General features: G+C 34.4%; 1 protein-coding gene across 2 annotated transcripts; it reads left to right on the top strand.

Annotated features, from left to right (window-relative positions):
* Positions 1-843: 843 nt before the first annotated feature.
* Positions 844-6,645, top strand: LOC143635955 (ion channel CASTOR-like). 2 transcript variants are annotated; one of them, XM_077103660.1, is made up of 11 exons: positions 844-1,344; positions 2,178-2,786; positions 2,858-3,040; positions 3,131-3,190; positions 3,277-3,480; positions 3,550-3,798; positions 4,182-4,280; positions 5,157-5,351; positions 5,454-5,546; positions 6,045-6,311; positions 6,373-6,645. In XM_077103660.1, the coding sequence occupies exons 1-11, from the start codon at positions 913-915 to the stop codon at positions 6,589-6,591; spliced, it is 2,610 nt and encodes an 869-aa protein (XP_076959775.1). In that variant the 5' UTR covers positions 844-912; the 3' UTR covers positions 6,592-6,645. The 2 variants fall into 2 exon arrangements, with proteins under 2 accessions (XP_076959775.1, XP_076959776.1); XM_077103661.1 differs by lacking the exon at positions 4,182-4,280 and adding an exon at positions 4,025-4,123.
* The last annotated feature ends 13,455 nt before the right edge of the window (positions 6,646-20,100 follow it).

Raw genomic sequence — 20,100 nt, 5'->3', positions numbered from 1 at the left:
ACTAATATGCATGTAAATAATATTAAGGGTAAATGGTTGATTTACTAAGTTCAAAGAGGTGTACATTTAGTAAAAATCGTATAGAGACTTTAAGTTCACCAACACCCTAATAATAATCGAATTAATGACAAAGATTAAGAATATTAGTGTGCCAATACCTTGTTTTTAACTAATTTATGATGAAAAAATATATATATAAAAAAATTCTTAATCCGAATTCAAAATAAGTGAAATAAGTGAGTATCATTTCTTCACTTTCTTTTTGCATTCTTCTAATTATAGGAGTCATCATTCGAGTTATTGACCCTTTATGTGTAGACATGAATCAAATTAATTCAGTATGGATAAGGGGGCGGTTTACTTGGAGCCTCCAAGTATCCCCTCCGAGCAGTCGAGTAATGTGGGGAAACCAACTCCCTATTCCGAGTAGTGATGAGTTGTGTGTAGCGAGTATAAGTTGTATAACTACTCAAGTGGAGTAGTTTGTGAATATTAAAGATCACTTTTTTTTTGTTATATAAATACATAGATCCTAAAACCATTAAACCAAATCATTCTTTGATACAACCCTACCATCAATACAACCAAGTTTTAACGGACATGAGTTAAACATAGTATGTAAGTGTGAGTTTAGATTTAGGACTTTAAAAGTGTATATTAAGTTTTTTTAATTAAGACTCTAAACAGGTCACTAAGAGATTCACAGCTCTCTAGCATATCCTGATTAAAACATGAAACTTGTTAATTTACAAATCCAAACAGTTAAAACCCGTGTCGTGTCATGCTAACCTCGTTAAATAACTTATCATTATTATTATTGTTATTTTTAAAAACAAGAAAAAGCAGGCCAGTTATCGTTGACTTAATAAACAAATATAACCAACCATCGACGACGGCAATGGAACCTTACCGATGGCGGACTCACACGAACCACCGTCACCGTCCGTCAGCCGTGACTGGTTCTTCCCGGCCCCATCTCCGTCCTTCATCCACTCCCACTCCCATCGCCACCACCTCCACAAACCTCCCGCCAGAAGATTCTCCACCGCCACGTCATCCTCATCTCACCGTGACCTCAAATACGCCGGATTCCGACGCCGGACAAATTTCTCACGGCAAACCCACATCTACCCGACGCCGGAAGTTGATAATTCGTCACACCCAGATCAAGTTTCGCCCAAAAATGAGGTTTTGGATGATAAAAGCTCAAGTTCGAATAAGTTTACAGGCGGCCGGTTGAAGCTCCGGTGGCAGATGGCGTTTTTAGTGGCGGTTATGATAATGACTTTTTCTTCGTTGTTGCACAAGAATATTTCTTTGCATAATCAAACCAGTGATCTTCAGGTAATACAATAATAATACATCAACATTTTGATTTTGACTTGACTTTTAAGGTCAAAGCTAATTGAAGTTTTCGGTGGGAAGTTCGTTTACGTTTGTTCGTCTAATAAACTTGAAGGACTAACATGAAATGATAAATTCCGTTCGATTAATTAAATGAACGAACATTAACAAAGGCCGTGCTCGTTTGTTTACGTTCGTTAATGTCCGTTCGTTTGAGATTTTGGGGAAAAATTTGATTTTTCATGCCAAAAACGTTTTTCCATCTGCCTAAACTAAAAGTGTTAGGATTCTGTTAGTCGTGGGCCGTTGGGAAAAAGTATGTTAAAAGATGGGACCATCGTTAGCCATGTTGTCAGTAGGTACTGTTATTTGCCAACACTCAATAGTTGGGATTATTTAAAACCAGTTTTCCATAGTTTATGTTTTATTTAGTTTATTATTATCAAAACATTTATACTTGGGGGAACTTAGACCTTTCACACTTTTTCGAAATAATATTGATTTTGATTATTATCTTGAGTTTTTTTTAAGTTAAACTTGATTTCTCTTTTATATGGTTATGTCTATTGTTTCGGATAGACAATGTTGTTTTATATTTTCGAATTAATATTCCTTCGTTTGTCTTCGTTGAGGTCCGTTTGTGTTCGTTTGCGTTCGTTCAGAAAGTTAACGAACGAACACGGAAACAAACTTTTGTTCGGCTATGTGTTTGTGAACCGTCCGTTTGTTTGATAAAAGTTTAACGAACAAACATGAACAAGGCTTCTTTTGGTCATTTACTGCCATACCGTTTTATATAAATGGTTTTATAACTTTGTTCAAATTTTATTTAGGCCCAAATTGCAAAGCTTAATGGGAGATTACAAGCCTGTAATTTACTGCAACCAGTGGATCTTGATGATCAAGATCCTCAAGAAAGTGTCCAAATTCCCAATAAAAGATTGAAAAATATTTCATTAATTCTCTCGGTTACAATTCTCTCAATCCCATTTCTATTTCTCAAGTATGTGGAGTACATATCGAAGTCGAGATCACCGGATAACTTAAAGGACGAAGCGTCTTTAAATAAGCGGATAGCTTATAAGGTCGATGTGTTTTTATCGGTCCGTCCTTATTCAAAGCCATTGGCATTATTGGTTGCAACTCTGCTTCTTATTGGTGTTGGTGGATTGGCACTTTTTGGTGTTACCGATGATAGTTTGGCAGACTGCCTTTGGTTATCGTGGTCTTATGTTGCTGATTCTGGAAACCATGCTAACTCTGAGGGAGTTGGTCCTCGGTTAGTTTCGGTTTCAATAAGTTTCGGTGGGATGCTTATATTTGCAATGATGCTTGGACTTGTTACTGATGCAATATCCGAGAAGTTTGACTCGTTGAGGAAAGGAAGAAGCGAGGTGGTTAAGAAAGACCACACGCTAATTCTTGGTTGGAGTGATAAACTGGTGAGTATTGAGTTTTCAGTTATTATGTTAAAATGTTAACAGGTTTGTTGTTAATGATATAATGGACTCAGGGATCACTACTGAATCAACTTGCTATAGCAAACGAGAGTTTGGGTGGAGGGATCGTGGTAGTTATGGCCGAACGTGACAAAGAAGAGATGGAACTTGACATTGCTAAAATGGAATTTGACTTTAGAGAAACTTCTGTAATATGTAGAAGCGGAAGCCCTTTAATATTGGCCGATCTAAAAAAGGTAAAAAGTTGTTATTCGGTGTTTGATAAATTTACATTTGTTTAAAGTTTAAACTTAGTGTCTTAGTCACTCTGTTTATAAATTTCATAGGTATCTGTTTCAAAGGCACGTGCAATAATCGTTCTAGCCGAAGATGGCAATGCTGACCAGGTTATTAATATAATAATATAAAACATGAAAAAGTCTTTTTTATGCACAACTGGCCGTTAAATTTTGGAACGTATGATCCAATGCAGAGTGATGCAAGAGCTTTGAGAACAGTGCTAAGTCTAACTGGAGTGAAGGATGGACTTCGAGGACACATTGTGGTGGAACTCGGTGATCTTGACAATGAGGTTCTTGTAAAACTCGTAGGCGGGGATCTTGTGGAAACCGTTGTTGCACATGATGTAATCGGTCGTTTAATGATTCAGTGTGCTAGACAACCTGGCCTTGCACAAGTAAAAGTTTCATCTTTCTTTTCATTCTTTTGGTGTATTAGATTTATAATTATGTTTTTGAACTTGCAGGTGTGGGAAGATATCCTCGGGTTTGAAAATTGCGAGTTTTACATTAAAAGATGGCCGCAATTGGATGGTATGCCGTTCGAGGATGTTTTGATTAGCTTTCCGGACGCTATTCCTTGTGGAGTAAAGTCTGTTTCTTGTGGCGGGAAAATTATTCTTAATCCGGATGAGTCTTATATTCTACAAGAAGGTGATGAAGTTCTTGTTATAGCAGAGGATGATGACACATACGCTCCGGTTCCATTACCAACGGTGATTTTCTTTCCTTCATAACCCGATGATTGGTATTTCATTTGTTGCATATTAGTTCAGTTTATTAAGAAGTAGCGCCACCTCCGTCGATATCATTCATTATGAGATACACATGTGGAATGTTAGTTTATGCACGTTGAGGTGGGCCCCACCGTGGAATTCAAGCGAGTTTGGGGAATAACATAATAAATAAAACTTACATAAGTATAATAAATTTGGTCATCAGGTGAACGAAGCACCATTCATACACATATCCCGACCGGCAAGAAAGCCCCAGAAGATTCTACTTTGTGGATGGAGGCGGGACATTGATGATATGATTGTGGTGAGTTCTGTCGTGTAAAACCCTAATACATTCTTTTTTCTGCGCCTTAATGCTGCAGGTGCGGAGAGGAAAATTACCTAAAGCGTCATTTGTTCCAAATTCTCTGGAAAAGATTCTTCTGTGTGGTTGGCGCCGTGACATTGAAGATATGATTATGGTAAAGTTACAAGGAATCTGATGTGTCCCCCCTACCTTAACCAGGCCTGTAAACGAACACGAAAGAGGCTTATTTGCGTTCGTTCGTTCGTTAAACTTTAACTGAACAAATGAACGGGCAAGAAAACAGATTTTCGTGTTTATGATTATTTGCTAAGAAAATGAATGTGTTCGTGTTTGTTTGTATCCGTTTGTTAAAATTATAAACGAACAAACGTATATGAACACCCAATAAAAGTAAAGGTGAATATTTAAATTAAAGTCTAAAGTACCATCATCTTTACAATGACATCCAACATTTTAAATCTAAACAAAGTTATCAAATTGATTATAAATTGTACTCGAGGATTTTAAAATATGAACTCAGTTTGATTTTAAAATAATATTAGTAATAAATAAATTTAAATGAATATGCGTAAAGGTTCGGGCATAAGTGAACAAATATTAAAGAATGTAAATGAATGAACATTAATGAACGAGCGGAACATGTGTTAATGTTCATTGTCCGTTTAACTAAATGAACAAAAATATGTGTACATGTTTGTCCGTGTATTAATTGAACGAACTTAAACAAACTTCCTGCCGAATAGTTCATTGGACGCTTGGTTTGTTTACAGGCCTGTTTTAAAAATAGAACAAAAATATTTGCGGTAACCCCGACTCATCCATTATGACCCGTTACCGACCCGCCCGTTTTGCCACATCTAGTTTATATCACTCACTTTTTGGGGATAGGCATGTCAGAATATTTCCTTGACATTGAGCAATGTTATTTTTAAGAATATTTCTTTTAGTCCTTGAAAATATCATCGTGCTCCGTTCAACATCTTTTTCATAAGTTTGCTTTGAACGTTTTTGTGTTTCTTATCTAAAGTAGGTACTGGATGCCTTTTTAGCGCCAGGTTCAGAGTTATGGATGTTTAATGAAGTTATTGAAGGTGTGAGGGAACAAAAGCTCATTGATGGCGGTTTAGACATCGAGAGATTGATGAACATAACATTAGTTCATCGTGAAGGGAATGCTGTTATACGTCGACACCTGGAAAGCCTTCCGTTGGAATCTTTTGATTCTGTGAGTAAAACTAGATTTTATTTTATATACAAAATGAGTATATGGAGGTGGCGGTTTCATGATGTTATGTATGAACTATAACAGTGATCTTGGTTGTCACAGATTTTGATTCTGGCTGATGAATCAGTAGAAGATTCCGCAATACAGGCTGATTCTAGATCTCTTGCTACTTTGCTACTAATACGCGATATCCAGGTATTTGAGTATTTGATGTAATACTTTGAACACTATTTATTTGGTTTAAATTTCATATATACACTTACAGACTTAAAAAATTTCATATTATATACACCCAACTTTAATGGCTTTTTACTAAATGACCATTCTACCCCTCTCCATCATATTTGTCTCTCCTGTTTTGTTCTCTCGACGACTGATAATCAAAAAATTGAATCTGTATGTTCGAATCAGATAATCGAACCAGGTATAATCGCATGATAATCAAATGATAAGCAATCTAACTTGAATCAGATGGTAGAACCACGTATAGGCTAAAAATGAGTGAATAAAATAACGAAGTTAAAGATGGGAATATATAAAATTTTATTGTTTTAGATAAGTAAGGGTAAATTGGTCATTTATTAAATCATTTTTACTTCATTGGGTATATTGGATATATTAACTTCTTTGTAAGGGCATTTATGATATTTTTAGTTTTGACGGTTATTGTACTAAAATATGTTTGTTTTGCAGGCTAAGCGTCTTCCATATAGAGAAGCTAAAGCTTCACACGGTCGGAAAGGTAGCTTTTCACAAGGTTCTTGGATAGGGGAAATGCAGCAGGCTTCAGATAAATCAGTTATAATTAGTGAAATCCTCGACCCGAGGACTAAAAACCTGTTATCCATGTCTAGAATCAGTGATTATGTTCTTTCGAACGAGCTCGTTAGTATGGCATTAGCAATGGTCGCAGAGGACCGCCAAATAAACGATGTTCTGGAGGAGCTTTTTGCCGAAGAGGTATTAATTAAATCATTAATGTTTAACATAATTTGTTATTTAACGGTTTCTGGTGAAGCAGGGGAATGAGATGCACATAAGGCAAGCGGATTTGTATATCAAGGAAGGCGAGGAACTTAGTTTTTATGAGATTCTGCTGCGTGCGCGACAAAGGAGAGAAATAGTGATCGGGTATCGTTCGGGCAATGTTGAGAAAGCTGTGATTAACCCACCGGGGAAAATGGAGAAACGAAGGTGGTCGGTAAAAGATGTTTTTGTTGTTATAGCTGAGAAGGAATGAGAACCTGTTATAAAAACATGTCAGGTTTTTTTTTAATAGAGATCATCCCCAGGTTGTGTACATATTAATAGTACATTGTTTTTTGTGAAAGAATTCTGTTTATGTAACCTTTTAAATATAATAAAATCTTTATATTTAATATACTTGTGATCATACAAAGTTAACCTCACCCAACTTTCATTTCAATCTTTGTTAACTAACCTTTCTTTCATTACATTAACACACACGGTTTCAGTTCAGGTTGAAACCGGCTTCTTAACTAGGTTACGATCGATTTCGGTTCGGTTTTTGACCGGTTTTGGTGAACAAAATTACAAACTTGTTTGGTTTCGGTTTGATTTTTTGGTTGGTTCATTTAACTGGTTTGTTTGCCCACCTTTAGTGGTGTGTTGGTCCTAGAGGTAGAGGTGTACAAAACAGTTTTTTTTTCCAAACCGAATCGGCGTTTGATCAAAACCGGTTTGACCCAAATCGATTCGGTTTAGGAGCAAGAGAGATCGACTTTGTCCAACTCTGTTTGGTTTGGTTTAGAACCAGTTTTTCCTCAAGATGGTCCAGTTTTAAAGCAGGTTTGGTTGTTCAAAAGGGGGCCGGTACTAAAACAGACCTGGTTTGGGTAGAACCGGTTTTTATACACCTCTACTGGCCCTTGAGGATTTTTATACTTTTAATTTGTTTCATGTTTATTCTTATAATAAATAAATCTTCATACATATCTATACCTAATCAAACTAAGAATCATATTTAAAGAATCATATTTTATGCACACATACAAATGCACCGTTATATTATATTATTGGGGAAACATGTAATAAAGGAAGTTAGAGAGGGGATATGTAAATGCCCCTTAATTAATTTTTTATACGTATTCATACCAGATGCAGATGTGAGAGGAGATGAACTTAAACGGTGGATTTGCATTAAGACGAACCAAGCTACAAGAAAAGAAAATATATCATATTTGATTGATGTTGCAAGTAAATAATTCAAGTTAATTAAAATGAATTTTGAAATTAATAAATGATTGTGATGGAATTGAAGAAAATCAAACGAGAAGCAAGTAAAATACAAAGGAATCAGTTAATGGTTTGGTGGGCTTTGACAACAATATAAACAAAAACCCACTGGCCACTGTATATTTAGAAACGACTCTTGGGCCAAGATGATCTAGGTGTTTGGGGCTTTGGGCTGCCAAATTGGGATTTGAAAGGGAGTCTCAATTTTTTTTTTTTTTTTTAAATTGATATAGCCACATCTCTAGCTAAATCAATAATTGCAACACTAAGGGTTTTGTTTTCTGTTTTTTTTATTCAAATAATTATGTGAAAGGTTTATATGATCTGATTATTGAATGGTTTCTTTGTGTGTTTCTTGAACTTACAACATATTACTTTGTCAGTAAAATTGGTCACTTTCTTACAAATCAGTTTTTAATATTTGACAAAAGGACAAATAACGGTTTAAGTTTGTCTATGAATTTAAAGGTGTTATAGAACCAAATGATCTAATAAACATTCTTAAACAACATGTGTGTTTAACTATAATCAATGTATACTTCTATCGTTGCACCGCTTGAGACTCACCCGTTGATATAGAAAACAACAAAGAAATTAAGGAAATAAATAAAACTCAGGAAAAAATGAACAAGCCCATCAACCCCCACAAATCACTCAACCACAATCACTTACCCAAGAACCAAAGTCGCCTATTCAAACCACCACAATGGTAGCTTAACAAACCCTTAGACTAAGGGTGTGTGTGTTTTAACCGTGCCTGAATACCAACCCAACCCGAAGTGATCTGAGACCTGAATCACCCGACCCGAACTTACCCAAACCCAAAATCAAACAATTGGGTCGGTATTCGGATTGAAATACCCAAAATCATACATGTTTTTAAATTTAGACAACTGTTAGTTATGATATTGTTAAGTCTTTATTTGCTTTGCTTAACAATAGTCTTGAGAACTATTCAATCTTCTTTACCATGTCCTTCTTCTACATTGTACATCATCCTTGCATTTGTCATCACGCTCTTCAAAACTGAATCGGTGTTTAAAAGCGAAAATGATTTGGACCTCAGGATCGTTAGAATATTGTCATTGATCCCATTATTAGCATGCTTGTAACTATGTTTATACTGATAAATTCCATACTTAAGATGATATAATTTTTAAACAACTCACACATTCTATTAGCACTACTCCTTAATTACATTATGGTAGAGTTGTCAATTTCATTCCTACGTGATTAAATTATTTTTTTTTTATCATTAAGTTATTCAACACAAGTCTTCAAAATCAAGAAAATGTAAAAAAGTACACAATAAATCACACGAACATAACACAACACAAAGCAAACAAAATATAAAACAATGCTGAGTAATATAACAGAATTTCGAAAAAAACACACACACGATGTCAAGAAAAAAAAGCGCAATGACGAATATAAACAAAAAACACAATGATAAATAAAAGGATTAATTTCATATATACCCTTACAAACATCAAAAATATCATATATATACCCAACCAAAACTATAAATATCATATATACCCAATTTTATTGAGTTGACCATTCTACCCCTTTCCATTATATATAACTATATACCCTATTTTCTTATTCTAATTTTGATAGACTCCTACGAACTGCAGCCAAATAGTCTTCCTCAAAATTTTAATTCAACTAGGTAAATCACATCACTTAATCGTAAATACTAAATCTGATACTCTGTCAGATTGGAAAGTTAATGATATAGACAGTTTTTAGTCCTTGATAATGCGTTAGTTTGATTCAGTTTCAAAAATTTAGGCAAAATTGAGAGAATGGTATTGTATCTCGTATGATTGGCCGGTTTGGGTTTCAAACATATCACAGAGTCACAAACAGTAAGCCACCATTATTGAATTAGTTTAGTTTTGAAGATTACGAACAGTTAGCCAAAACCCATTAGCCACCATTAATTAGTTTTAGAACACTTAGCCACATAACATGAATTCCCCTGTTCTTGAATTAAACTAGTTTTGAATTTAATTCACATATTGTATTAACTTAGTTTTAGAAAAAAAAAAAGGGTAAAATAGTCATTTAGAAGTTTGTTTTTAATAAATTGGGTATATATGATATTATAACTACTTTGAAAGGGTATATATGATATATTTTATTTTTTGCATGGGTATATATGATATTTTAATTGTTTGTAGGGGTATATATGAAATTGTCCCTAAATAAAAAAGGCAATGATCCGAACAAAAATTCTGAAATCTGCAAGTTAGAAATCGAAAAGCGAAAAAAAATCTAATATCTTAGACTTCGATGAGCCGGTTCCAATGACGCTACTTAGAGTCGATCAAAACTTGTATAGTACTGTTCGAAAACTTCCTATTAAGGAAAGTAAATAAATTACATAATCAAAGAAGAGTCAATCATGCTAGATAAACCATTAAAGAAATCATCTATTAGCTTGTAAATATCAGTAATTTATTATTTGTCTTGTAATATGTCATTATGTTCGTCCAAATCATTAACTCTGCTACTTTTTAACATTAACTACGGAGTATTTTGGTCTTTTTATATAGTTATCTAATTATATTATTAAAGCAATAGGTTTTAAGTTCATACCCCCTCTTCTTATTGGTTGATTCTCATACTTTCCATGTATATCAATGTCTTCTCTAATTTTCAACTTAACAAAATAAATCAATAATATATTATAATAAGATTCATTAATGCAAGCTATTAAAGTATTATCTTTCCTCTTTCATTTAATGTCTAATTTTTCATTTTGAATATTCTAATTAATGTAATATTTTAAAATCGTAGCTATAGTTTCGAAAACCAAATATTCAAAATTTCATTTTGAATATTTTATTATTTTTGGTTGATTTCATTCACCACCTTTGTTATTTTTTTTAGATAATATATAATATATAATTTAGATAATTATTTGATATTTCATCAATATAAGAGATTACGGATTTAATATAGAGATTACAGATAATATATATATATATATATATATATATATATATATATATATATATATAATATGGAGAGATTACCGATTTAAAAATATTAACATTTTGTTAAAATATTATATTTATTTAAATTTATCAAATTCATAAAGTTGTAAAGGTTTGTACCATTCATGTTAAATTTAGGAAAAGATGACCCATTTGATTAAGGAAATGGTTTAATTACGGAATTTGTAAATTTGAATTAATTATTATATATTCTTTGAATGTAATTAATTTGTAAATTTGAATTTATTATTGTACAAATTATGGTGTAAATTTGAATTAATTAACAATTATTAAGTTTTACTATAATAAACTCATTTGACCCATTGACCCATGGACCCACTGACTTAATTACGGTCATTAATTAAGTTTTAACAATTATAATTCAAATCTGTTGACTTATTATTGTTTTACAATAACAGTTGAGTTACAAATCCATTGTTGACCCATTGACCCATTGACTTATTATTGTAAACATTGACTTATAATTACAATTTACTAATTAACAATTGAGTTACATATATATAACAAAATTAGTAACTTTTATTTTCACACCTTATATAAATTACATTACATAATATATGGTGTTATAATTGATGATTAATTATATTATTGTAAATAATATAATTAGTAACTTATATTTTTACATTATGTAACATTGTAGGAAATTAGGCATTTTAGAAAATTCAAAAATTCGGAAATATATTATTTGTATTTCTAATCTAATTATGTAACATTGCATTTTAGAAAATTTAAAAATCCATTAATTACGATTTCCCTTCTATTCGTTCTTACCATAACTTTTTTGAAAATTTTTGAAATTTCCTAAATTTATGTTTCTAATCAATTACATGTATACCTTCCTTCTATAATTTAGTTTACCCTAATTTATTTCGTATAAATACGTACATTTGAGAGGCTAATTCTTACACCATTAAAGCCTCTTTAGTAAAAACGATTAGCTTTGTGCCAAGGTTTTTACTTTTTGTTGTTTATATATCTTCCATTTTCATCTTTCATTTTTTTGTTTAAAAGTGTTATTGTTCCTAAATGATTTTTTTGTTTTTTAAAATTTTCACCACTGGCAAGATGAATTAGGGTATCCTAAAGGTGCGTATTTTGATACTTTGGCGGCTGAAGGACAACTCAAAGCACGGGCAAGATTGGTCCATCGAAATGATTGTTCAAGACGAAATGATATTGTTAACAAATTCATTAATTTACTATATTATTCATACAACTTTTTACTAATTTTAATAATAATTTGCAGGGCAACAGAATGCAAACCTATGTAAGGAAGTCTTGCATTCCTAAGCATGATGTTTGGCTTGCTGAGAATAAATCTTTGATTGTTCGGAAGGCCTCACTCGGTGCAAATATGTCTACTTACAAATACATCGACTGCCCACACAAGCTTTGTTTCATCCATGTTACTCATTATTAAATATGTTATTATGGTATGTTTAATTTGGATGCTATTATTTTATTATATTTTCAGGTGGTGAAACAAAATGAGTTTCTTTTGGTAGAATGTTTGAAGAAGTTGATGGTATTAATATGAAAGAACATGTTCATGTCTTTTGTTGATATTTTTTGGTTGTTCGATGTACATTAACTTATTGTAACTTTTAACTTTCAATATCTAGACAATGTAAATGGTTAACGTTTCGGCCCGAAAGTTTGAAAAAGTTTTGTGTTGCTTGAATTTATTGTTTAAATTTATTATGTTTGTTGACATGTTTTTTCACCCGTGTGTAACATGGGCTATACTCTAGTATAACATTATTACTTTGTTAAAATATATATAAGAGACTAAATATTACTATTTTTTCAGTATCAAAACCTGCTATAGAAGATGTAGCAATGTAAGTAGCCAACAAAAAAGAATCTCAATCTCCACCAAACATATCAACGAAACCTGGGCATCAACCTTTTTGTGAATCTTTAGATAAAATGTTCACCAATGATGAATGGTGGTTGAAAAAATCAAAATAAGATAATTAGGACACGGAAGAAGTATGACTAAAATTTATTATTCTTGTTTTAGTTTATTATACTGTTATTATAATTTATTGAATTGGACAACAATTTTAATGTCAATTTAATTTTATTTAACATGTGTAATGGTTATGAAAAAGATATACAATATTGATGCTCCTAACTTGAAACAATAATAATAGTAAAAACAGTCATATAATAAAGTGTTGTAAAATATTATACGAATAACAAAACAAACGAACTAAAATACTATTATACAATATTTCACGAGTTGACTTATGAACTAACATAAAGGACTACAACGTTGCAAATTAACGTCGCCGCATCGCACGGGCACTCTACTAGTTGTTTACATGGTCGACTACGAGAAAGAAAAAAAAATTGGGCCAAAAGTAAAAAAAAAATTAGGTCTTAAGTAAAATGAGTATTTTGTTGGGTTTAAACAATTTAATTTTTATCTGGGCTTACTTGGTTATAATTTGGGTTGTGTAAAAAACTTTGTATAAAAAAATAATTAAACATGTCTCAAATGAGATTAAAACCCATAACTTTTTGGTTGGGAGTAATACTCATTTGCCATTAGACAATATAGTGGTTATATATAATTGAGTTTAAACACTAAATATACATATTGTTTAAATAAAAATACATATAATTTATTTTTTTTTTAAATCGGGCAAAACGGAATGTTGGACCAATAGGCGTCGACCACCCAGCCTCCCTTAGGGCCGACCCTTGATTATATTTGTATTTTTTTGTTCACGCACCTTGCGTGTATTACTTCAAATATTTTCATGCATATCGCGTGAAACTTTAAATTTCCTTTTGTTTCTAAAATTTGCTATAAATTGTAGTATATTCTTTCTAAATAATCTATTCCACTGCCGAAGGAACTGATCATGAAGACTATGGTTATTCTTATTTGCTTTCTTGTTATTACTTCTACGGTTATGATCATAGGTACCTTATCAATAATTTTGAATTTTATTTATTTATTGATAAATTAGTGTGTACATATAATATAAGCATCTATCTATCTATAATCTATATAAACGAAACCATAAATATCCTACGTGTCGCGATGTGGTCGTTCCTCATTCTTTTGGAGTCACTAAATTTGCTTGACTTTTAAATGGAGACTTCTCATGCATTTGACCCGAATTAATGGGTATGGGTCTCATCAATTCCTTAAACGAGTTATAACATCTCACTAAATTAAAAACTAATCTCACCAAATATTTGATTTAAAAATCCTATAAAGTAGAGATATACGGGTCTTGGGTCTCATCAAACCAATATAGCTTTTAAACCGGGTTATAACATCTCATTTATTTGTGAAACAATTTATCATCAAATCATAAGTATATTATTAACTTTCATACAATAAAAAAAATAAAAACTCAAAAAATAAATATATATTAGAAACAAATAATATAAAACAACCCCCGTAATACGGGGGATAAAAACTAGTAATATATATAAACGAAACCTTTAAAATCTTATGAGTCGCGCTCTGGCGCTCCCACCCTCTTTCAAGCCACCAGATTGCTTCATTTGCAAATAAATTTTTTTCATGCGTTTGACCCATTTTGACGGCTATGGGTCTCACCAAACCCGGATAACTCTTAAACAGGTTACAACATCTCATTAAGATAAAAACTAATCTCATCATTAAGATAAAAATTAATCTTAAAACTCAGATAACTCTTAAACGGGTTATAACATCTCATTAAGTTAAAAAAAAATAAGCGGATTATGGGTTTTACTAAACCCGTGTAGCTTTTAAACGGGTTATAACATTTCATTTATTTGTTAAACTCTTTCATTATCAAATTTTAATATAATTTCTCTATATGGATTTTGGTTACATTAATGATTGTTTTCTTATAGGTTTAACTTAAGAAAACATTTCACAAAATAATATTCAAATTATAACAAATGAACTAAGCAAACAAATATAAACATAAAGTAGATGATTCATTCATCGTTAAACGACAAATGTAAAATACCCCCATAATACGGGGGATAAAAGCTATTATGCATATATTATAGGAATTATGTTCAAATAAGAAGTTTGATTTTCCTAAAAAAGTTATAAATGATGGTAGTTTAGTCTACTACTTTAATATTGAAAACTCTCTTAATTTAATCTCAAAAACCCACTTACATTAATCTCAAAAACCAACTTACATCTTCACTCATCTCCTACAACCACCACCACTCTAGCGCCCACCGCCACCGCTACCACCTCGCCGGAAAAGTCTCCGGAAATTTAGCCGGAAAATTTTACCGGAAAAGTCACCGGTAAACAATCCACGAGAAATTTCGCCAAAAAAATCACCGAAAAATAATCAAGGGAAAAGGCCATTGGAAAAACAATATGAAAAAACACTATAAAAGAAACAAAGTGAAAAAAACACAATGAAAAAAACATTATTCTAAAACATAATTGGATACAATACTATGCTAAAATATAATCAGATAAGATTCAAAGAAGAAAGAAAAAATGCCTATAACCTATAACACAATATATATAAAAAAACCCACTAAATTTTTTTATAACAATATTGTACTCATATTAAAGATAAAAAACGGTCATTTTTAAGGTGATTTTTATATAAAAATGTGAAAGTGGGTGGCAGGGCTGATGACAGTTGTTATTTCATTTTAGCCTTTTAGGGTTTAGAGAAAAAGGAGAAGAAGATGACTGCTGTTTTGCTTAAGGGTTATCTCATTTTTTGGGTTTGTATACTACTGAGAGTGAAGTTGTAGAATTACTTGAAATATCAACATTTTTGGGTTTATATGATGCAGGGGTTTTACAAATAAATGAGATGTTATAACACGGCTTAAAAGCTATATTGGTTTGGTGAGACCCATGGCCCGTTTATTTTTTTACTATATAATTGTTTCTTAATTATAAATAATTTTATAAGATTTTCATATAAAATATTTGATGAGATCAGCTTTTAATTTAATGAGATATTATAACACGTTTCAGTGCTATCTGGTTTTGGTGGGACCCATACCTTTAAAGTCGGGTCAAACGCATTAGAAGCCTCCATTTACAAAAAAAAAAAAGAAAAACAATCTAGTAGTTTGAGAGAATGTAGAGAACAACCAGAGCTTTTAGAGGTTCCGTGTTTATATTTACACTATATATAATACAGAATTCATGGGCAAATTAAGACAACAGATTTTAAGGAATTTACAATTGTTTAAGCACCCGGTACAACTATAAAGAGGGACAAATTGGTAATTGAACACTTCAAAATTGTGACATCTGCCCCGATCCGACCCGACCCAGGTACCCGTTTCTCTGACCCGATCTCTTTCTTTTATGATTTAGTATTTATTTATACTTATACTTTATTTTTAATAATAATATATATATTTTCCTTCCCGCCTCTTTCTCTCTCTTTCTTTCCGCCGTCCCGTCCCTCTCCTTCTCTCTTTCCGCCTTCTTTTCCCTCTTGTCGCCGTCCCGCCCTTACGCCTTGTTTCCCTCTTTTTCTTCTAACTCTTTGCTTGTCCTTTGTTCCTTCCCGCCTAAGGTTGTCTGCGCAGCTCCACGCGCCAGACCCCTTACAAGGAATCCTGCGTGAAGACCACCTGTACAGCGATTCGCGAGACAAACTCTTCTCGCAGCGCGCTAAGAATTGTAATTCTTCTCGCAGCGCGCTAAGAACGGTAGTTCTTCCCGCGACGCGCTAAGGATTTGTAGTTCTTCTCGCAGCGCGCTAAGAATCGTAGTTCATCCCTCGACGCGCGAAGAATTATAGTTCTTCCCGCGGCGCGCTAGGAATTTTAGTTCCTCCCGCGGCGCGCTAAGAAATGTGATTCTTCCCGCGACGCGTTAAGGTTGGTTCTGTCTGCCTTCGCGCTCGCGCACTTTTGCCTTAGCGCCTTAGCCTTCTCGCGCTAAACCTTTTGAGTTTTCTTCTGTTTAATCTAGCCGTTGCTTTTGAGTTGTCTTATCTTTTGAGCTGTTGACCTAATCTGCTTTATGTCTGAAAAGTTACTTTCAGCGCAGCATGCGCACCAACCCCATTGGTTGGCAGATAAAGTGACTGACATAATCTTTTGAGATCTGCTTTTGCCATGCTTGACCAGTAACTTTATCTGTCCTCTCCCATGCCTTTTTCTGAATCCTGTCAACCTTTTCCTCTTTTTCCCTGCTACCATATCTTTTGATATCTTTACTTTTCAGAACTTTTTACTGTTGATATCTTTTCTTTTACTTTTGGAGATCTTTTCTAGGGTTTGTGTCCCCTAGGGTTTGCCTATATATAGTACTATTTTCTTAACACTTCACACACTACACTTATTCTCTTCCTCCCTTTTTGCTCTCTGCCGTTGTTCTTCAGCCGCCTCCCTCCTCTCTTGCCTCCGTCTTCCTCCCTGTTCTGCCCTGCTTTTCCGGTAATATATATATATAATAATTTACTTATGCTAACTTATAATCAAGACTTAAAACCGATCGTTAAAACAATAATCTTATTTATAGGTTAACTTGTGCTTGTTTAAAGTTGGTTCTTGCTTTATCTTACACCACATCGTTTATCAAGTGAGTAATCTCGTACCTAATCCCTTTTTGCTTTTAATGTTTTGGGATGTTCATGTGTTCATACAAACTTAGAGTCTTAAACTTGTTTATGAACTTTAGTCGCGCAGTATCCCATGTGTTGAGGACGTAGACTTGGCTGTTATTTGTATGTGTGGATCATTAACCGTCTTGTCGGTCTATTCCGCAGTTTTCATGGTACCATTAGATGAACACGGGAGAACTATCGTTTATGATTTTCTCTTTTGTATACACATGCACAGTTTGTCTTGTTTGTGAGCTCAATTGTGAGCACTGGCAGTCTTATGAACCTTAGAGTTGGTCCCGATCAGATTACACCCTTGTTGAAAACCAGACATACACATGTTGCGCGCAGATTTATTGTTATCTATGTATTGTATTAAACTTGATTTCTCACCAACACGCAAGTGTTTGACGTTTATTTTAACACATGTTCAGGTTTGCTGTAGCTACTTTTGGAGCTTGTGGACGCATAGGACGTTTTTACTTTTGGACCTAGATTAAAATGTATCAAGACAAGTTATTGCTGTTCGAATATTTTGATTTATAATATATTGATTTATGTTGGTTTATTTATATCTTATGTATACGTTGCGCATGCGTGAATGAATATATTTATTAAATATTGACACCCAATAGTGTCACGAGTAATGAAACAATATGTGGCGCCCCGATGTATAATCCGCCTTTGGTCGGGGTGTTACAGATTGGTATCAGAGCTCGTTGACTTTAGGATAGGTGGTTAGACGTAATGGCCTAGAATACCTAAGAGTCCCTTCTCGCGCATGAGAGAAATCTCATGTTTGCGCGCTTATTGTTAATTACTCGTTATTTATGAGTATGCTCGCGCTTGCGCAGTATATGATTTTATGTTTTATTCCGCGATATTTCGATTTTTGTGAATTTCGATTTTTATTGATTTTACTTACATATTCGTTTGTTGGGATCGAAAATCCGAAAAGTCATGGTGATACATGAATAGTTGATTTTCAATTTCCATTTACGATTATGTTCTGAGGTTGGAGACTTGAAAAGTCATGGTGATACATGAATTGTCAACCTCCAATACTCATTTTCTTGTATGTTTTATATTGAGGATTGAAAAGTCATGGTGATACATGAATCGTCAATCTCCAATACTCGTTTGCTCGTATATTTTAAATTGGGAATTCGGAAAGTCATGGTGATACATGAATTGTCGATTCTTGATTCGAATTTGTTACCTTTATTAAGTCTGCATTTAGGATCATTTATTTTACTTTAACTTTTGACTGTAACTGACTCCGTGAAACCAAGCTTTATAAGATTAAAACTTTGCGCTAAAACCAAGATATTAACTAAAATTAAAATTTTTATAGAATGCCTCCGCTATCTCGCCGATTTCAGAGAAGAGAAGCCTCGCGCATGCGTAGACAGCAACGTTCCCAGGAAATGGCCGCCGCAATAGCCCAAGCCTTGAGCCAAAATAATACCTCCAGTTATAACATTAAATCCTTCAACGCGGGTAACCCTCCAAAGTTCACAGGTCTTGAAGGAGCCACCGTGATGCTCCAGTGGCTTGAGAAGATAGAAAACACTTTCCTCCACACCCAATGCCCCTCAGACAGACGAACCCTGTATGCTTCCAGTGTCCTGGAATCCAGAGCGCTTACATGGTGGAATGGAGTAGCTCATGCGCGTGGCGCAGAAGCTGCTTCCAGCATGCTCTGGGAGGAATTTAAGGAAATTCTTACGCGGGAATTCTGCCCTCCCAACGAAGTTAAGCGCCTGGAGGAAGAATTCTGGAACTTAAAGCAATATAGTGGCGAAGCGCGCGAGTACGCGACGCGCTTCCACGAGCTAAGCTTACTGGTCCCTCACCTTGTTACCCCTTCACGCCGAGCCATAGAGAAATTCCTTGGGGGTCTCCCCATGGAAATTCAAGATTCTGTATGGGCCAGAAACCCAGTTACCCTCTCTGACGCCATTGAGTTGGCCGCTGTGCTCAGCGACAACCATGTCAGAGCAGGAACCCTGTTCCTGCGGGGAACTGAGAAGACCAAACTCACCAAGACTGCCCCTGAACCAACAGAAACCAAACCTGAACCCTCAAACCGTAACAACCTCAAGCGCAGGCGCAAGGCCTATGCGCTTACCAACCCGCCCATTGTCCAGCAACCCATCTACCAACCTCCAGTTTACGCGCCTAACCCACTGTCAGCCTACCCAACTCCCCCTGTAGTTCACAACTATGCCCTAACCAATCCAGCACTCCCTGCCCCACCAACTAAGAAACCTTACACAGGAAACCATCCCTTCTGCCCAACCTGTAGATTTCACCACCCAACCCAAACCCCGTGTCGACTTTGTAACCGATGTGGCCGTACTGGTCACACTGCTGAGAACTGTAGAGTCCTTCCCACCAATCCAATTGCGCCAACACCACCAGTCTACCCGCAGAACCCACAATCAATCTACCAAAACCCACGACCCAGATCGTGCTTTAACTGCGGTGATCCCAGTCATTTCCGGAACGCGTGCCCGAGACTACAAGTGCAAATCACACAAGCGAATCCGGTGAACCAGATTTCGAACCAAGTGACGCGTGGACGAGCTTTTAATATAACCGCGCACCAAGCGCAAGCGAATAATGACGTAGTTAATGGTACATTTTTGCTTAACGGATTTTATGCTTCTATACTTTTTGATACTGGCGCCGATCGAAGTTTTATCTCTCGCGCCTTCGAGCAGAAGCTTGCGCGACCGCGCAACGATTTAAAAGAGAATTTTTCAGTTGAATTGGCTAATGGTGAAACTGTTTTAATAAACTCAGTGATTAAAGATTGCACGCTTAACCTTAACGAAAACGATTTTCTGATTGACCTCATCCCCATGCCTCTTGGAAGCTTTGATGTTATCATTGGTATGG

This window comes from Bidens hawaiensis, unplaced genomic scaffold (genome assembly GCF_021521415.1).
Source record: "Bidens hawaiensis isolate Kalapana, Puna unplaced genomic scaffold, B.hawaiensis_p1.1 tig00007743_1, whole genome shotgun sequence".
Taxonomy (NCBI): domain Eukaryota; kingdom Viridiplantae; phylum Streptophyta; class Magnoliopsida; order Asterales; family Asteraceae; genus Bidens; species Bidens hawaiensis.
This window is presented reverse-complemented; position numbering and strand designations above follow the sequence as displayed.

Bases quoted from the DNA above. Each gene is read 5' to 3' on its own strand.
- LOC143635955 (XM_077103660.1), top strand. From the start codon at position 913: ATGGCGGACTCACACGAACCACCGTCACCGTCCGTCAGCCGTGACTGG. The intron at 4,281-5,156 runs GTAAAGTTACAA...TATCTAAAGTAG, and splicing joins ACATTGAAGATATGATTATG to GTACTGGATGCCTTTTTAGC. The intron at 5,352-5,453 runs GTGAGTAAAACT...TGGTTGTCACAG, and splicing joins CGTTGGAATCTTTTGATTCT to ATTTTGATTCTGGCTGATGA.